Source organism: Mus caroli, unplaced genomic scaffold, assembly GCF_978045245.1.
Source record: "Mus caroli unplaced genomic scaffold, Mus_caroli_1 scaffold_6, whole genome shotgun sequence".
NCBI lineage: Eukaryota > Metazoa > Chordata > Mammalia > Rodentia > Muridae > Mus > Mus caroli.
Genome location: NW_028227261.1, coordinates 35670839 through 35691700, shown reverse-complemented (window position 1 = coordinate 35691700; position 20862 = coordinate 35670839). Strand labels below are relative to the sequence as shown.

Below are 20862 nucleotides of genomic sequence, written 5' to 3'. Positions count from 1 at the left end.
TTTGTTTTGGTTGCAGTAGAGAGAAAAACCAAAGTCTTTGGCTAATCCATACAGAGACGGCACAGTCTTATCTCAGGCCTTGAAGGTCTCCTGGCTCTTCCCAAACATCAAAACTGCACTCAGCTATCACTCCAAAAAGATACGGGTCTATCTGAGGTCGCCGAAAGGTCTCGGGAAGGTAGGCTTCATAGAGTCGGTTTGCTTTTCCATTCCCCATCTCTTGCATGCACTGCAATGAAAGACAAGGAAGAGACAGGAGGTGAGTCCAGGAAGTGCCTTCATCCAGCCCAGTCCTCCCACTGTGCAGATGAAGAGTCAGCTTCAGAGAGTGGCACAAGCAAGGCTTAAACTTGTGGGTTCTGTTTCCCAACATTTGGTCCCCACAGCTTTTTCCTCTCCACAGGTCTGTGCAGCCAGAAAAGGACATCTAATTCCCTGGGACTTGATAGCCTCTGATTCCCTCAGGTTTGGTTTTGTTTTGTTTCTAATTGAAAGTTGTGTCTAAAAGACACAAATAATTCAGGAATAATTCATTTGAAAACCCAAGCTACATTGCTATCCATCAGATTTCTACAAGACTAGCACTAACAGGTAGTATAGATTCTAAGTTAATACAAGTTTTTTCTTTTGGCAGTGCTGATACTAGAACTCGGGGCCTTGTACCTGGTAAACAACTGTTATAGCACTAAGCTACACCCTCAGCCCTCTACACTTATACTTTTATCTAACTTACTTAGCTGTGTTATGAATAAATGGATTTTCCATGTAGCGTTTAAATAGACCTCCATGCTGGTTAGTTTTAGTTATCAGCTTGATACGACGCAGAATCACCTGGGAAAGGGGTGGCAGCTGAGGAGTTACGTAGACCTGACTGACCTGAGGGCATGACTGGAGAAGTGTCTTGATTGTTAGTTGATGTAGGAAGACCCAGCCCGTGGTGGGCAGTACCATTCCCTAGGCAGAAGTCTCTGAACAGCACTAAGATAGGCGAAAGCCAGCTGAGAGCAGCATGGATTTGCTTCTCCCTGCTCTGCATGTTGTGTGATGGGACAAACTACTCAGATTCCTGCCTGGACTCACCCAGAATAGTGGCTTTAACCTAGAGCCTTTCTTCCTCATTTGTGTTGCTTTTGGTCAAGGTATTTTATCACAGCAATAGAAATGAAACTAGGAAAAAAATATGTCACTCACCATTTTAGAGCTACAATGGTCTGTAAGCAGTCTGAGGTCATTTCTAACACAATGAAACCTCTTCCAACATAAATGAAACAAAACCTCCTATTCCTACCATTAACTTTAGCAAGTGGTTTTCTTTATATCCTCTTTCCTTAATATTCCCCCCTCCTCCATACACACACCAAAAAAAAGGGAGGAAAAAAAAACCTTCAAAAAAAGGGTTTCAACATAGGAAAGAAAATAAAGAACAATGAGTTACACTAAAAGGCTCTTGGGTAGCATTAGTTTATGTATCACCACCAGGCCACCAAGCTGACAGGAAGCTAGATTTATACATGCATTTTAGCAACATGACATTATGCTAAAGCTGGAATCATAGCTCAGAGGCACAGCTTAGCGTATCTGCCTAATGTATGTGAGGCCCTCGCTCAATCTCTAAAACAAGGAAGAAAATGAGTAGTTTATGGTTTGGAAGTTGGTTTGTTCTTTTTAATACTGGGGATCAAAACCAGCAAGCTTCCTACATGCTAGGTGAACGCTCCCTCACTGAGCTATACCCTCAGTGCAGAAAGTGTTTTTTGTGGTTTTGTTCCTTTGTTTTAAATGGTTGCCTACATACATCTAAAACTACAAGTGTTGTATCTGTAACTGCCAAAGGTCCCACCATCTTAAAAGAATAATAATTTTACTAATAGAAAAACACACCTATAATCTCAGTTCTTGGGAGGCTAAGCTAAGTACAGAAAGAGGCTTGGGAGGCTTGCTTGTCACAAAACAACAAGAAAAATAAAATTTTACTGGGTATAGTGGCACATGCTCTTAATTCTAGCACTCAGAGGGTAAAGCAAGGAGATCTCTATGAGTTCCAGGCCACCCAGTGAGACCCTGTCCCAAATAAGTAAATAAATACAATAAAAATTAGAATTTGACAAACGTGTTTGACAACTATAAGTTTTCCTTCTCTTTTTTCTTCACCTTCATGATCAATTTAGCATTCAACCTGAAACTGCTCTTACATGGGTACAAGAGAAGCTGGCTAAAGGCTGTGCTGGTACCTGAATCTGTTCTTGAGTCCACTGGTCGAGGTTCACTGACTTTACCCTGGATATATGCACCCCCAAATTCCTGTGGATTCCAGCACACCGAATGCAGATGAACACACCGATGTTCCAGGAGGCCCATCTCGGCCCTGTGAAGATCAAGACAGGACAGTTAAGTACAGATTATGAGAATGCCCCAGCTCGTCTGTGCTACTTAGATTATCAAGCAACATTTCCACTAAAACCAAGTGAGATTTTGCTGCAATCACCTTTTTACTGACTTACATTCCTGTAGATCAACATTTGTTTCAGCTTAAACTCTGAGTATGCAGTACAGAGGTTCCCAGGGCAGTCACACCGCTGTGCGGTGATCACCACTCTAAATCCAGAAAAGTTTGATCACTCAAATCCCAAACCCACTAGCAGGTGCAGGTACTCTGTATCCGTGCTCCCCACCGGCCCTTAGCTCCCAGGCCCTGGCAATCACGGGTCTATTTTCTGCCTAGGACTTGCCAGTTTCAGACATCTAATATACATGGAACTATGTAATGTGCAGGCACAAGACATGCTATTAGTGTCTAATCAGTGCTAAAATACATGTCATAGTACTTTGTCACTTGAATGAAGAAAACTCCCAGGAGAGTGGTGGAAAGCCACATCTAAGTCTCTCTAGCCTAGCACCTTACACCAACAGTGGAAGATGCTGTAAAGGTGAGGGGCCTGGATTCAGCTTTCTTCCTAGGAAAAAGGATACATGCATTGCAGGCCAGCCAGGCTCATGCTGAAATTGAAAACGCTGTTATCCTCTCCTTCCTCAGGCCTATAAAATATGCATCCACATTAACCTAACAAGATCCCTAAGCTGGGCTGATGTCCCTACTTTACCCAACTACAGAATTATCTAGATTCAGAATTGCCAGATAATGTAGTTACCTGAAAGCTTATTAGTACAAAGAGAAATCTCACACATGAGTTAAAAAAAGTTATAGAATCTCCTATCCCCTGACAGTTCTCTTCACCATAATAATATCTCCGCAAAATCTCCAAACTGTTTCTCATAATTTTATATGGGGGGAAAAAAGACTTATATGACAGTTACCAAAGACTGACTGAAAAATCTGACATGGTTCCTTTCCCACCATTCCTCAGAAACTAATGACATGGATTCAGCACAGTGTCAAAATTAGAGGTTGAAGTGATGTCAGTGCTGCTGGCTTTCTACAGAGATTAGCAGGCCTGTGCTTGGAATAATAAAGTTGCCCAGCCTGAGATATTTGACAGCAGTATTGATAAACAAATGCTAGAGTCTTGTGGGAACTCTTAGAAATCTGAATCCATAATTATTATTAGAAAGATACTATTTTGATTCAGGTAAAGTCCATTATGGCAAAATACAGAAGCACAGGAGGTGCAAGTCTTCCTTGTCACCACCAGAGGGTGCTCTCTGCTTGGAAGTTTATTGCTATTTTCACTGGTTCAGGTTTTTATCTTCAATCTCTCTAGTCCCTAGCTGACTGCACAGTCTCCCACAGACTCCGAGACACACAATGCCTCATATACTTGTTCCTGGTAGTGGGGTGTCATACAGCTGCAAAAAGAAAGAGCCAAAGCAGCGTGAAGGAGGTTTGTCATGGTGTGAATTTCTGGTTTTGTTTCTACCCTATGATCTTTACATTTTTTAATGGGATCAACCAAATAAATATCAATTATTTCATACTTCTTTGGCATTTTTCTGTGTTCTAGATTCGAAAGTCTTGAAATCAAGATAGCTAAGATGGGGCCAGTGAGATAGCTCCACAGGTCCAGGCACTTGCCACCGAGGCTGGTGACCTGAATACAATCTTTAGAATCTACACAGAAGGACAGAATGAATTCTCACAAGCTGCCCTCTGGTCTCCACACGTGCAATAGGACCCCACCACACAAACAACACAACACACACACAATGAATAAATATAAATAAGCAAACAAACAAACTTAATAAAATTTTTGGAAAGAAGTTAGCTATGGAAGATTAGGCTCTCTGCATTCTGGGTCTAAGTCAGGAGAAAGCGGTCTACAGTCACCTAAGATACCAGCATCACTGTGGTATCTCCAGACACTTGCAGTCTTAAAAGTGTTCCTGCCCCTGAGTCTACCCACTTGCAAAGACCCCAGAGTAGAAATACAGGCAACTACCTTCTCATAAGCAGCCAGGTGACAGCCTCCCTGCCTCTCCACCCACAGTCTTCCCTCCTAGCATCCCTCCCACACTTCATCAGTGAGATGGTGACACTTCTCATTTCTACCTTACTCAGTCTCTCTCCCTCTCCTGACCTCCCTGAATCTGAGTCTAAACCAATGACCTCATGCATTCCAGGCTAAAGCTCAACCACAGCCCTTCAACCTGAGTTCTCTTTCAGTTTTGAGCAACTAGACTTATCAGTCACCAACTGCATAACCCATAAGAGTCAGTGAAACTAAGGAAGAAAAAAAATTACTTATGGGCTAGGAGTGGAGCTCAGTAGTAAAGCACTTGCCTAATACGCTAGACTTTGGGCCTCAAGCTTCAACACGTTCCCCTAGTTTATATGGCTGAAAATGTGGGGAAATGGTATAGTTATTAAAAGTATAATCTGTGAAGTCAGAAAAGACTGCAACTCCATCAGTGATTACCAATATGGCCTTGAGAAACTTGTACTTCCCAGGCTTCAGTTTCTCCACCTATAAAATGTGTTTTATAACACCTACTTCAAATTGCCTAAACAGAGAGAACAACAATAAGTAGCAACTGCACATAAGAACACGATACAGGAGGATTCTAGGACATACTTCCCACCGAAGGACCAGTAAACAGACCCACACATGTCACCCCAAAACTGTCCAATACAACAGAATGTTGGGAGTTCTGTTTGTTGTGCTTTTTCCCATTTTGAGACAAGATTTCACTATGCAGCCCTGGTTAACCTCAAACCTGTAGCAATCCTTCCTCCTCTGCTTCTGCAGTGTGGAATTATAGGCCTGTACCAAGGCCTGACTTTCTCCACTCCCTTTATTTTAAAATAAAATTTATTATATGTGTTTTATGAGATGCATGATACTGTAAAATACACAAAAATGGTTACTACAGTAGAATGGACTCATTCAGTGATGCAAGAAACACAAAATTTTAAACAACTTTATTTCCTCCAAAATAGTCTAAAGTGTATCACTTAGCCGCCCTGGCTGCAATCCTCTGCACGCAATCCTTGTCCTTATGCCAGCATGTGCCAGCACTCATACACAGATGGTCCAAGCTGCCAGCTTGGATGGGGGATGCTCAGATTCCACAGTGCTTGACATCACTGCTGCAAGGCCTTGCAGCATCAGGTGACCCTGCAACTCTCCACAGAGACATCATCCTGACACTAAGCCTGGAAAGAGGTGATGCGAAGTCATGTTCTCAACAGTTTTGGAAGCAAAAGGAGTCTGCGGAGCATACTCCACAGGAGCTACAGCTGGAGGTATTGACTACTTCACAGTGACATGGAGTCGTTCTGCAATGAAGAACTCATGAAAACAAAGAAAGCAGGTAGATTTGGTTGATCCATCTTTAAAAAAATCAAGTGTAAAATATATCCACCTAGTAAGGAAAAATCTGGGCTTGTACACACTGCACACACTCTGATGCCTGAGAGCTGGTGGAAAGCATGCAAGCAATGTCCAGCTTGTATTCCACTCTGGACAGCACTAAATCCTGAATGCCTGCTGCAGCCCCACTACAGCTTGTTACTAACCCCATGCCCACCAGAGCTACCAGGGTTAACAGGGACGTGAGAAGCAAGAATCTCTTCATTTTTTGTCTAGCCCTATTTGGTGTACCCAGAAACTTCCTGAATCTATCCATTTCCTTAAAAAAAAAAAAAAAAGATTTATTTAGCCGGGCGGTGGTGGTGCACGCCTTTAATCCCAGCACTTGGGAGACAGAGGCAGGTGGATTTCTGAGTTCGAGGCCAGCCTGGTCTACAGAGTGAGTTCCAGGACAGCCAGAGCTACACAGAGAAACCCTGTCTCGAAAAAACCAAAAACCAACCAACCAAACAAACAGATTTATTTATTTTCATTTTATGTGTATGAGCGTTTTGCCTGTATGTATTTAGGGATAGTGTGTGTGTGCCTGGTACCTGTGAAGGCCAGAAGAGGGTGCCCTTTTCCCTGGGACCCATCTTAGGGATGGTTGTAATCTACCATGTGGGTGCTGGGAACTAAACCTCAGTCCTCTACAAAAGCAGTAAGTGCTCCTAACCATTAAGTCATCTCTCCAGTCCCCCTCTGCTTTTTAAAGACAGGGTGTCTTTGTCACCCCAAATAGCTTTAAATTCACTGTGTAGTTAACGATGCTTCCCAAGTGCTGGTATTACATGTGTATACTACCACCTAGGTTTTATGTGGTGGTATGCACTACACCCAGGCCTCTGTGACTGCTAGGCAAGCACTCCATCAAATGAACTACCCTCTGCTCCAGAAGCTACTTCTACCTAGACCGTCTCATCTCTCACCTGCAAGCACTCATTCTCCTAGCAATATTATGGACTACCTAGGTAGGCCTAGGTACTAGGGATACAAAGGCAGAGTTTCTATGCAGTCCTGGGCATTGAACCTAGCACCTCAGACAGGCTGGACAAGTAAGTATTCTATCTCTAAGCTACACCACCAGACCAATAACGAATTGGCCCCCAGACTCCCACCAGAATAATCTCTAAAATCCAAATCTGTACAGGTCAGACTTCTGACTACCGTCTTCCATGGAGCTTCCTACATTGAGGTAAAAATGTAAACTGGTGTGAATGTCACGCATATGTGTTGTACATGTCTCCAAGGGCCTTTTAATTTATTATTACTCTTTTATTGTTTTGTTATTTTTGAGACAGATCTTGTTATATAGCCCTTTGTGGACTGGTACTTGCTGTGTAACACAAGCTAGCATTCCTCTTGCCTTGGCTTCTTGAGTCCTGAGATTAGAGGTGTGTACCAACTACCTATCCTCCAAGGTCCTATGTATCTTCCCATACCTAGACTCAACCCAGCTTTCTCTCATGCCCTCAAGGCACCAGTCTGTCCTGTCTGAAGTCTTTGTACCTGCTGTTGCCAAAGCCTAAAGGCTTTCCCTGACCACCAGTCACCACTGGTCACATAACATGTTTTCTGCCTGTTGTGCTGGGTACAGCTCAGCAGCAGTGTCTGCCTCAGAGCTGGGAGGCCCGGGTTCCTTGGTTATGAATCTGCACTAGTTCATAGTCCTCCTGTCTCTTCTTTTTCATCTTACATCTTATTATAGGAAATGTCAACTACACAAAAGCAGAGCATAATTAACCACCAGCTTCAGCGATTCCAGCCCACATCTCCATCCACAAACCTCATATATAAATCCCAACACCTTTCTACCTGAGCATATCTCAGCCTACATCTTTAAAACAGTAGTATTCTGGGCTTTTTTTTTTTTTTTTTTTTTTTTGGTTTTTCGAGACAGGGTTTCTCTGTGTAGCCCTGGCTGTCCTGGCACTCACTCTGTAGACCAGGCTGGCCTCGAACTCAGAAATCCGCCTGCCTCTGCCTCCCGAGTGCTGGGATTAAAGGCGTGCGACACCACACCTGGCTTGGGCTTTTTTTTTTTTTTTAAAGTGCTATGAGCTTGATCCTTTGTGTTTTCTAACTTATACTGTGCTTGATTGTTATGTACTTATGATTGTGATTGTTCCACATTTCTTCCTGCCAAACTATAAGTGTCACAAGAGTTGAAGTCACTCACTGTCATCCTTAGGGCATAGCATAGCTCCGTGCACATAGTATAGAAGCAGAATTTTTTAAAAGCACATTTAAAGGTAAATAAATCCAGGGCTGAAGAGATAGTTCAGTGGTTAAGGTCACTGGCTGCTCTTCCAGAGGTCCTGAGTTCAATTCCCAGCATCCACATGGTGGCTCACAACCATGTGTAATATAATGTGACCTGATGTCCTCTTCTGGTATGCAGGTATACATGCAGATAGAATACTCATATTCTAAAATATTCTAAAATAAATAATATTCTATAAATATATAAAATAAAAAATATTCTAAAACAAAAAACTAGGGTCTCAAACTTTAGCCCAATTGGCCTAGAACTCACAGGGAGGGGCACTACTGTTTCGGCCCCTCAAGTACTAACACTATGAGTATGAGTCACTTTACCTGACTTAGTCTTGCTTTCTAAAAACTAAAAATTATATTGGTAGACTACATAAAGGAACTATGAAATTTTTAGCTCTCTGTTTGATACAGAAATAGTTCTGTTGAGTGTGATAGTGCACACTTTTAATCACAGTGTTGAGGCAGGGGTATGTGGATTTCTGGAAGTTCAAGGCCAGCCTGCTCTACTTAGTTCAAGATCAGAGCTACATTTGACTTTATCTCAAAAAACAAAAAGGAAAGAAAAAATAAAGATGAGAACTACTTCTATGATACATTGACTGTTAAAATTCAGTATTAAAACCATGTAAGAATCTATTCTAGCCGGGCGTGGTGGCGCACGCCTTTAATCCCAGCACTCGGGAGGCAGAGGCAGGTGGATTTCTGAGTTCGAGGCCAGCCTGCTCTACAAAGTGAGTTCCAGGACAGCCAGGGCTACACAGAGAAACCCTGTCTCGAAAAACCAAAAAAAAAAAAAAAAAAAAAAAAAAGAATCTATTCTAATATTGCTATCCAGGAAAAGTATCCAAAGTACACACTAAATAGCTCTGAGAAGTGGGATTAAAATGTTTTCTTTTAACTTAGCCTATCAGTAAAAAGGACACAGTAGCTTTCAACAGCAGAGCAGTCACAGGAGATGGGTGAGCTAACTCTGATGAGGCATCAGAGAATTGCACCCGTGAGGAGATGGTGGTTGTAGCACGCTCTGGAAAGAACTTTCTAACAATCAAGTTGTATGAAAACAAATGCAGCGTATTCAGAAACGGTTAAGTCCCACCAGGGGCAGAGGCTAGGATCAGCTCTCGGGAATGGCAGAGAATGAGCCTGTGTGGTAAAGTCAGTGAACAGGCGAACAGTGAAGCTTCCATCCTGTCCACCGTTAAAACTCTAGCAGATAATTTGGAGGTGATCTCTTTTGAGCCTCACACATGCTAGGCCAGGGCTCTACCACTGAGCTGCCCTCCCCACACTGTAGGTGAATTTGGGGAGGGGTGGAGGTGAAGGGCTCCTTTCCTATGTTAGTCCCTTTCTTGTCACTATGACATTGTCATTGTTTGTCAAGAACGTAACAATTTAGGGAGGAATGATTTATTCTGACTCACAGGTTCAGATTTTAGCCACCATGGTGAAAAGAAAACAGCACACTTCACCACGATGGTTAGGAAGGATAGAGGGAATGCTTGCACTAGACAGCCTCCATTCTATCTGGGCCCACAGCCTCTGGGACAGTGTTACACACATGCAGCGTCTCCCTTCTTTAGTTAATCTTCTCTAAGCTTTACTAATACCCTAGCTACTCCATTCAGACTGAGAAGATTAACTTCATGCTTCTTGACTATCATTCAATGGCTTTTAAAAATGCCAGATGTGGCTGTAAAATGGCTCAGCAGGTAAAGGCACTTGTTGCTAAGTCTGACGAGAAACCCACATAGTGGAAGGAGAGCTAACTTCTTCTAGTTGTCGTCTATCTTCATATGTGTGCCATGGCTTGTATGCACATGCATGTACATTGTGAATGTGTGTGTGAACAAGATTATAAATGCAAGCAAAATTATCAAATTATAGACATATTAATTATTAATGAAACTAAAACAGTCAAATTCAGTTCATGAGCCTGGAACTAGCACTGAAAACTAATTTAAATGTGATAATGACCTGGTTGGGTTTTGTCACCTTGACACAAATCTAGACATATCTGGGAAGAGAGCATCTTAATTGAGAAAATGCCCCAATAAGACTGACCTGTAAGTAAGTTTATGAGACATTTTCCTGATTAATGGTTCATGTGGGAAATTAAATACAAGAGGCATATTTCCCAGCCTGCTTTATTTTTTCAAAAAAGTATCCATCCAGTTCCCTATTCCAAAATAAACAGTAAGCAGTAACTTCTGTAAATACCAGTTTAAGGAACCATGAGACTGAAATTGGGCTTGCTCAATCAAGCTCTGCTCTCAGAATGTTCTACAAGAGAAGCCCTGTTCCCTCTGGGCCATCTTGCAAGAATGTTTCTGTCTGTCAGAGAGGCACATGGTCCACATGCACAAAGTCAAGAAAAGAGTAGAAGTAAAGCTTCTTAAATGTCTAAGACAAAGAAAACGGAAACATTTCTCATGTCACTTAAGGATGAGGGAGACACTACACTAAGAAGTTAAAAAGTCAGAGGTACAGGGCTGCAGAGATGGCTCAGCAGTTAAGAGCACTGGTTGTTCTTCTAGAAAACACAGGATAAAGTCCCAATGCCTACATGGCAGCTCACAATTGTCTCTTAACTCCAGCTCCGGGGGAATTGACACCCTCATACACGTATACATGAAGGCATGCATGATACCCTCATACATGCATACATGCATATGTATAGTAAAAAAAAAATAAATCATTAAAAAGAAAAAAAGGTTCAGAATTACAAAGAACCTTGGATGTCACTAAGCCCAGTCATTCCACTGGCTATAGGGGACCCTTCAGGTCAGTAGTTTTCAACTTGTCAGTCCCCCTTTTTGTCCCTCTTTCACAGGGGTTTCATGACCCTTTCATAGCATATATCCTGCATACCATCAGGTATTTACATTACAATATATAACAGTAGCAAAATTACAGTAGCAATGTAATTTGGGGTTGGGGGGTCGCTACAGCATAAGGAACTGTATTAAAGGGCCTCAGCTTTAGGAAGGTTGGGGACCACTGCTTCAGGTGATCACCTGGCTCTGAAGTGACAAGTAAATTAGGGACCATCTCAAAAGATAGCTGGTTCTATTGTTAGATGGCACAGACTCTTACAGAGAGAGGGCTTGCTCTGGGTGGGTTCTATTCATCTACCTGAACCACTTCCATTTCCCAGAGCTTGCTCTTCACTTCTCTTAGTTTTACATGAAATATGCAAGACAATGGTGGAGGCTAGAGATTCTAGCAGAGGAGAGCTCCATTTCTTATATTTGACCAAAATACAAGCCAGCTGAGTCAACTTAATCAAGGCGATCAATCAAGGGGAACAGATGCAGCAGTTGACTGCTGTGACTTCAGTGCAGGTGCAAAGCAACCTCACATCTCCCAGGTAACTAGGAAAAGCAGGTTAATGAAACAGAACACCGCTGAGCACTCACTGACGAAATGATAGTCAATGTAGACCTATATCTATTTCAGCAGCCAACAGGGCTTTTCTCAAAACACCTGAAAACTCTTAACATCAAGCAATCAACTGAGGTCTTGGAGAAGAAAAGAAGGATTCTTAGTCTTTCTCAAAAGTGGTAGCCTTGCTTACAAACTGCGACAATCCCTTGGCTTTCCTCAGCTCTAGGCCAGGGAGGGCCACAAAAGAAAATACCACTGAAAAACATACAAGGATTTCAGAAAGGAATACAAGTCCAAAGCAATCTAATAACCAACGTTCCAGGAAGTATCACCAGGAATTTTCTGCTAACCCTAGGAAACCTAATACTTGCTCTAAACTAGCCCAGTAACATGTTTGTACATATCTGGGTTTATCTGCCCGATTCTTGCAATCCACAGAGCTAAAGATAAGTGTTATCTGAACTATGCTACCTAACTTTAAGTCAGTTCAATTCTTTGAGAGTCAATTTCCTTGCCTAGATTAGATTATCTCTAAAATCTAGCTCTTGTGAAAGATAGTTATAATGCCTCTAATTCATTAAGCTGCTAGGGCTGGTGGTGTGGTCCTAAAATACCAGCTACTTGCAATCCTGTAGTCCCAGTCACTGAGATGGAAAGATTACAAATTCAAGGCCTATCTGAGTAGGTTAGTTTGACAGTGTCTTAAAGTAAAGAATAAATCTAATATTAATAATAATAAATTTTAATCTAATATTAATAATAAATTTTAAGGGAGAGGGAACACTGGTTGAGTGCTTGCCTAGAATGTTTGATGTCGGGAGATGAACCTCTAGCATACACACCCAATAAAATCCTAAAATGCAACACCAAGAAACATTAAAGTTCTAAACCAGGCAGTGGTGGTGCACACCTTTAATCCCCAGCATTTGAAAGGCAGGGCAGGAGGAGCTTTGTGAGTTTGAAGCTAGCCTAGTCTACAGAAAGAATTCCAGGGCAGGCAAGGCTACACAGTGAAAGCCTATCTCAGGAAAAAAAAAAGAGAGAGAGAGAGAGAGAGAGAGAGAGAGAGAGAGAGAGAGAGAGAGAGAGAGAAAGGAAAGGAAAGGAAAGGAAAGGAAAGGAAAGGAAAGGAAAGGAAAGGAAAGGAAAGGAAAGAATTTAGCTCCAAATCAGCCTTATTTCCCTGGCTTATTATTGCTAGGTAAGTAGGGTTAGGTAAGTAGGTTAGGTTGTATGATGGAATAGTAATTAGTATATATACCTACTGATGCTTCTGGTGATAACTAACTGTGGAACTAACCAGTCAGTACCATTTTTACTGAAATGTAGTCTTCAGACTTCACGAAGGAAAGGGCAAGGTCCTAGTTCTTATTTTTGTTGGTCTGAAAAAGATATCCTACAAGGAATGTTCTGGTGGTCATTTTATCCAGAGACCATATACCTGGAACCCCACTGTCAACTAAGTATGGCATAAATTCTTCCATGGTCTGGGTCTTTCTAGAGCCAATGCTCATTACCCCCTCTTCTTGTTTCTATATTCCAACAGTGGCATCACTTTCTCCTAAGACTGTGACAGCAGTCATGCTCCTGTGACCCAGAGGAGCCTGAGAGCGTAATTCCTACTCACACACACCTAAGGTATTATTCTGATTCTGTGACAGAACGCATCAGACAGAAGAGCCTGGATGTGGTGAGTTACTGATTCCACAAGAGCTTTTTATCTGCCACAAAAATCTATAGCTATTCACATGGAAACACCATGTTTTAACTCATATATGTGTATGCAATTTTCATGTCAGTAATGCCTTAATTTAAAAAAAAATGCATGAGGCCTTGGGCTTAACCCCCAGCAACAAAGGAAAAAACAGTCTTGGCATTTCCTAGGGAAATTCTGGTATGTGCTGCTATGATTTTCTTTTTTAAATAAAGAGAAGACATATTTTAAGGAAAGAACAAAAAGTTGGCCAAAAGATTGCCTGCCTGTGTTGAAGAATCGTATGAACTCAATGATACTGGATGGACTGTCTAACCAAGGAGACCCTGAAGATGCTTCAGTAGACACACAGCCCTCTAAACTTAGAAACCACTGAGTATGGTAAAATTGGATTTTTGCTTTTGTTGTTTTGAGATAGGTTCTGTGTAGTACTGGCTGTCTTGGAGCTCACAGAGATCTTTCTGCCTTTGCCTCTTCAGTGCTGGGATCAAAGGTGGGCACAAGTCCAGCGATCATAGTAAAATTGAATGAAAAGGCTAGACATGTATTTCCATTTTTGAAATCTCACTTCTGAAGGGGCCGAGGCAGAAGGACTGTGAGCTTTGGGTCAGGTTGGACCAAACAACAAGACCTTGTCTAAAAAAAGGCAAAAGAGGGAAAACTTTAAACAGGCCAACCTCTTCACTTAGGCACACTTTCTTTTAAAAGAGGCACACAGCAAAAAGGATCATAACATGTTCAAGGCCAGGCTTGGTCCAAGCCAGATAGAATAGATCTTGTCTCAAAAACAGACAAACAGAAGTGAACCCCTAACCTTTTCCCTTAGGCAGTGGCAGGAGAGTGGCTCACCTTTGAAGGGACCCAGTCACTTAAAGATTCCTCAAAAGCCCTTCAATCCCCAGAGTCTAACAGCCAGAACACCGACAGACAAGTGGCACAGGAATGAAGACCTTTCAAGGGAACTAATGGATGGTGAGCTTGAAACCGGAGAAGCCTCAAGAAAGAAGCACAGAGCATGGGAACTAAGCAACAACTACTAAGCAAGTGGAAAGAATCCCAGCACAGGAGCCAACTAGGTTGTAAATAAAAAAGGAAACAGGCCTTGACCGAATGTGTTCTGGGAAGTAAAATATACCTACTGTTCTTGGAGTTGACTAAGTGGATGCTGGAAATTTGGGACTAGAAAAAGGGTGAATCAGGAGGAAAAGCACCTGGCCTGAAGTCAATCCAGACACTCTCTGATGCGGACACGGAAAGGCTGTCAGAACTTCTTGCCCTTTCTAGATTGGCTGAAAATTTCTCCCAGAGCCTTTAGGAAGCCATTCTCTCTACTGGGAAAGCCATGTGTGAAGCCCATGCTCCAGGCTGCTTTCCACAGAAGCCTTCTTTCTGATGTTACTCTCTCAGCCTCTCCTGGGCACTCATCTACAGCTGTTCCAATGTTGGTTTTTTGTTTTTAAATCTGTCTGTCTGTCTATCTGTCTGACTGTCTGTTCCTTTAGGTTACAAAACTGTCTATTTAGATAACTCTTAAAAACCTAAGCCATCAGCTGGGTGGGGTGGCACATGCCTTTAATCTCAGTTCTTGGGAAGCAGAGACAGGTGGATCTCTGTGAGTTAGAGACCAGTCTGATCCACAGAGCTGAGTTCCAGGACAGCCAAGGCTACACAGAGAAACCCTGTCTCAAAAAACCAACAAAACAAAAACTTAAGCTGGGGCTAGGAAAATGGCTAGATTGAGAGTTAAATATTTGCTGTGTAGGTGTGGTGATGACATGAGTTCGAATCTCCAGAACCTATGTAAAGTGGGATGTAGTAGCACATTGGTAATCCCACTATTCCTACAGCAAGATGGGAGGTGGAGACAGGAGAATTCCTGAAAGTTCACATCCTGGTTAGTTTGGTGTATGCAAGGTAAACAAAGATGCACTTCCTCAAACAAGGTGAAGGCAAGGACCAACTGCTGAGGTTGACCTCTGACTTACAGAAGCATGCCATGGCTTGTGCACATCGATATGTCTGTGCCTTCTCAATCTCTCCCTCTCCTTCCCCCTCCCCCAATCTTACACAGAAAATAAATAAATAAAACCTAAGACAGATAAGGCAGCAGATGACCGTAATTCTAGCATTTGTGGGGCAGAAACAGGAGGATCAAGAATTTGAGGTCAGCTTGGGCTACATGAAACCTTGAAGAAGGGAGGAAAAAGAAAAGCTCACAGAACAGGGCTGGAGAGCTGGCTAGGTGTTAAGACCCCTTGCAGAGGACCTGGCTCAGTGCTGAGGGATTCGGCACTTTCTTCTGGTCTCTGTGGGTCCCAGGTAGGCATGCAGTACACTTAGAAACATGCAGGCAAAATACTCATAGACACTTAAAAATGTACTTTTTGAATAATATTTTTTATTATTTTGGGATTTCACATCATGAACGCAGAACATACTCATTTCCAAGTCCTCTCAAATCTGCCCCTCAACCTTTGTGACCCCTGTCCCCAAAAAAAGAACAATAAGAAGAAAAAAAATCCAATTTGTGTTATCCATATACTCACTGGAACATGGTCAAACTCCCAGCGGCCAGCCCCTTAGAAAAAACTGAGTCCTTCCCCACCTGCACCCCACCAAAGCCATCAATTGTGGAGAGCTATACTTCAGCATCCTTATAACAATTTTTAAGAGTTCTTTTGAAAGAATTCTGTCTATAGACTGTCACCTTAAAAATATTTTTTAAAACTGATATAAAATAGTAAAAAAAAATCTAAATAAATGAAAACTAGTAGGAAAATTTTTGTGAAAATGACTTTTATAGAGGAATGGTACAATTAAACATACCACATAGAATGTCAGAGTAGTAGATGTCTATAATGTTTTGTGTCCCCTGGGTAGCCCTTGATAGTTTGACTTTAGCTAATTCCCTCTGTACAACGATCCTGATTAAAGCATTTATGAATAAGCTAGAAGAGTGGTGGCTGAGACGTGCTTCTCTGCAAAGGGGAAGGGGAAAATAAAAAATAGCTGCTTTCACTGGGAGCAGGAAGGAGGTTATTTCATGAAGTGCCAAACAGCAAGACTACCTCAGTACAAACCATTGTTTGGCTTGAAGACAACGTGTGGGCAATTACTCCAGCAAAGGCTCAGCTGGACTAGAAGCAAAGCCTGCCAGAACCCCAGGGCAGGGACTAACACATAACACAGGCTCAAGTGTCAGAGTCATGGTGCCGGGATCCCAGCGCATCCCTGCAACGATGCCCCAAAACACAGCCTACTTTACTATGCACCATTCTGTATCTGACCCAGTGAAAAGTGAATTTAAAGAGAGTCAGTGGGAGAAAATTCAAAGTTATTCCAAAACTTCTATTTTATAGCAAAAAGTTCACAGGTAGAAAAGTTTAACCTAGCCAGTGGTGAAGGTGCATGCTTTCAATCCCAGTACTTGGGAGGCAGAGGCAGGTGAACCTCTGAGTTCAAGGCCAGCTTGGTCTACGGGGTAAGTTTCAGGACAGCCAGGTTACAGAGAAACCCTGTCTCAGATAGATAGATAGATAGATAGATAGATAGATAGATAGATAGATAGATAGATAGATAGAAAGAAAGAAAGATAGACAGATCAGTCCCGAAAATATACATATAAGCAACATTATATAAACTAAGCAAGTTGTATTTAGGAGAGAGAGAGGATGAGAACACATACACATATATGTAATGACAATGAAAAAAGTAGGCCATGAATTTGAAAGGGAGCAGGGAGGGCTATAGGGGAAGTTTGGAGGGAGGGCTATAGGGGAAGTTTGAAGGGAAGGAAGAAATGTCATTATAATCTTGAAAAGTAAGGGGAAAAAACCCTGAAAAATCCAGAGAGAGCATGCCCACTGGGAGGGGGACACTAGAGAAAGATGACATGGAAACTAATGAGGGGCTTTTTATTCTCTATCCGTAGGACCAATTCCTCTCCCTCTACACAAGGATGACAAGTTAAACTTCTTCATGTGCAGCTGAAAGGCTGTCATACATAGCACTGGATTTTCACACAAGACCCAGTCCTGACCCATGATTCACATTGCTGACTTGATAGTCTCTGCACAGAACTGCTTTCCTACATGTCAGTCAGTACCTCAGCCAGTCACTAACAGCAGCCTGAGGTAAGATGAGTAGGCACGGACAGCTGAGCTAATAGCTATATAGCCACTTCAAAGCCAGCCAGCTGCACCTGATATTTCAAAACTTGGTATTATCATCTAAGTCCCTCATAATCAAGTGCTAGCATTTCCTGCCCAGAGAAGCACTGAATACAAACCTGCTGATAAAACAAGTGAAAAGCCATAGAAGAACAACATGAAAACTGACAGTAAAACCCACCCACATCCAAAGGAAAGGGTCCAACCCTTGTCCCTCTGGACCTAGAGTTCCCAACCAAAGTGCTTTCTCCTTTAAGGGAGAACCCTGATGTCTCTGGAAATTATTGGCGGTCACAACTGACAGGAAGGAGGTGGAAATGTGCTAGGCATCTAGAGGCCAAGGAGTGCTGATAAATGCCCAAAATACACAGGGCAATCCCCACAAGGAATTACCAAAATGTCAATAGTGCTGGGGTCAAGAAATACTGCTCTAGAGCAATCAATCTTAAGCCTTTAGATCGAAACAGGCAAGATAGGAAAATATGCCAATTCTGCAAAAAATTTTCTCTTGTCCTGTGACAGGTAGGCACTTAGAGTCAAGTTATAGCTTGATGGCTTATGTGTCAAAAGCTTGGTCCCCGAGTAGCGCTCCATCAGGAGATGGTGTAGCATATGAGAAGTGGGGCTTCATGAGAAGTCTTCAAATCACTGGTGTCTGCCGTCAGAGGATGTTGTGAGACACTGGTCTCATCCTCCTCATTGTTTCCTGGTTTTGCCAAACCACATGCTGCAGTCATGATGTACTGTCTTTGTCACGGATGGACCCTCCAGAACTATGAACCAAAACAAACCTTTCTTCTTTAAAAAAAAAATTAGATTAATTTATGTATGTGTATGTGGGTTTTGCCTGCAGGCACGCATGTGCAACATATGCACAGTCTGGTGCCCGTGAAGGCCAGAAGAGGGCATCAGATCCCCTAGAACTAGAGTTAGGGTTGTTGGGTGTAAGCTATCATTTGGATTCTAAGAACTGAACCTGAGACCTTTGCAAAAACAGACAGTCCTGTTAATAGCAACTGCTCCCCCCAAACCTTTTCTCTTTGTAAGATAACTGCCAGGATTTCTTGATATAGTGACAGAAGGCTGACTAATACAAATGTACAACTCTAAAATTGTAAAGAACCTTACAGACTCTCTAGTTCAAGCACAGATAGAGAAACAGCCTCCAAGAGTTCAAGTTCATTAAAGAAATAATCATCAGTTGAACTGGAATTAGATTGTTTTTACTTATCCCTAAAATGGGAGGTGCTCAATAATAGTTACTAAAGTAATACCTCATTCTTTGTGCAGCTAGGAAATGTAGCATCTGAGACTAAAGGTGAAGACATAATCATATCTTTCCATCCACTCTCCTCCACTTTCAAAAGGAAATCTAGAAGGACAAGTGTCCTGGATCCCAGGACCAAGAAGCCAGGCAAGAGAGGTTTCTCACTTGTTCCCAGCAAAGCACAGGCTTTCCACCCAGGTAGCAGCTCTATACCAAACCTTCTGAGCCAACAGATGAACTTTGTGGTCCAAAAGGAGCAGCTTTCCCCACACAGCAGAGTAGATCCAACCAATGGCAAACACAAAGAAAAACAATGTCATCTGCCCAAATCACATCCATATCTGAACAAGTTAGACAGCTTTAATTTCTAAACAAACAGCAGCATAGAAATTAATTCTGAGATGAAAGCACAAATGGCTACCCAGTGGCATGCTGAATGTTAGTCACTAAAACAGCCCTGACTAAAAGGGAGGAGATCAAAAGGTTAGCCCTTTCACACAGAAGACCCATCATGGCATTTCAAAGCTGGGAACATCAGAAGCAAGTATGAGATTTACATATGGAAAGATTTGGCATGGGCTAGGGCAAAGATGCCAGCCCAACAGAGACAGATCTGTATCCAGAGAAGAGGTTAAGAAACTAATCACAGCTTCCAAGGAGTCAAGGCAAGGTTCTTCAGTTAAACAAACCTGTTTCAGTGGGCACAAAGAGAGCTTCTAGGACTGCTGAAGGATACTATTAATTCCACCAGAACAGTGTCTAAATATTTACTCCCATCCACAAAAGGGCTAAAGCACTGCTATTTCAGCCTCCAGTTTCACCCCCTGGCTACACTTTCCCCCAGATGATGTGTCACACTGAAACCTCCTACAGAGGGCAAGGGATCAGCTTCGTGACAGCCTCCAGCTTTCATGTGGTGCAGATGCCAGAAGCACACAAATGAAATGCTGCAAAGAAGCAATTACCACAAAGCAGCCACGAGATTCACCTCTCAGCTTCCTAGAATGTCACAGGTCTCCAAGCAGCCGAGTGAATAGTGTGAAGGGGACTGTTACAAATCAGAAGAATAAGATCTGAACACACAGCAGCAGAAAAGCACCATCTGTGGTAGGCACAGAGACACTGCCAGCCAGTGTGCATCAGCTGTGCACACAAGAGACATAGTCCATTGTCTTTGTTTACAATCTAAGAAAAGCCTTGCTTAAAAACCAAAAAATTGTAGCAATCATTACTCCTTTTTTAGCACAGTAGGGACTCTAACCCGCCTTTCCAGTGGATGGGTTTGAGTGAAGGAAGTGTGTGTGAATACCTAAGGGGCTAATCATGGTGTGACAACACTTTCTCAATAGGCAGGGTATGGTGTGCTGACCCATCCCGCTGTGATGTGACACATAAAGCTGCCCTGTGCCACCAGGACTCCCCAGTTCTCTACTCCTTGCCTCAACAGATGTCTAACGGCAGTGAAGCATTTCAGAATGGCAACCCCTACAGCAAAATCATCTCCAAATGGTTCCAACCCAGGAGATGCCACCCAACTTCTTTAAATTAGAGGGACCCATAATTACTTAGACTAAAGCATAAATAACTTATCAGTCTAGTAGTAGCACAGAAATTTACATTGCAGTATTACCGATAATGATGAAAACTGAAAACACAAATGCCCAACATTTACTGTTACATAAATGATGACATGCTCCCATGATGGAGGAAGCTTTTATAAATAGATAAATGAAGAAATGAGCAAATAAATAAATAAATAAATATTTTTACATATTTTTAATGTCATCAGAATACCTATGATAAATGTTAAATAAAATAATAATGTCATAAAAATTGATGAAGTACAAACTCAAATAAATAATGAAGAGTGAGAATTTTAGGAGCTATCATTTGCATGATTCTGGTTTTTCATACTTTCCAATTATTTTATTATGAATATGAGTAAGTACTATAGTCAGAAAAAATGGCGGCTCTTAGCTCTGCTTTTAAAGGCAACAGCTTCTAATGCTCAGAAAATAAGCGCACCTCCCCACTCCATAAATCTCATAAGATTAAAAAAAAAAGCAAAAACCCTGCTCTAGGAGTCTGTTCCTATGGCAACAAGTCTTCCCCTCCCCCTTAAATACATGAGCAGTCTAATGAAATGAGGATCTATTTTCACTCTGCCACAATGCAGACCCTCAATTCGAGTTCCTTGTGCTGAGCGGCTTCTGCTCAGACAAGGCTCCGACCCCAGGCTGATCCTCA

General features: G+C 42.2%; 1 protein-coding gene across 1 annotated transcript in view; it reads right to left on the bottom strand.

Moving 5' to 3' along the window:
- Positions 1-20862, bottom strand: part of Smap2 (small ArfGAP2) — a 48043-nt gene that overhangs the window by 14324 nt on the left and 12857 nt on the right. Inside the window, exons 2-3 of the mRNA XM_021160272.3 lie at positions 2232-2365; positions 144-229 (exon numbers count right to left, since the gene is read on the bottom strand). Of these exons, the coding sequence (XP_021015931.1) occupies positions 144-229; positions 2232-2365 (220 nt within the window). The remainder of the gene's footprint in view (positions 1-143; positions 230-2231; positions 2366-20862) is intronic.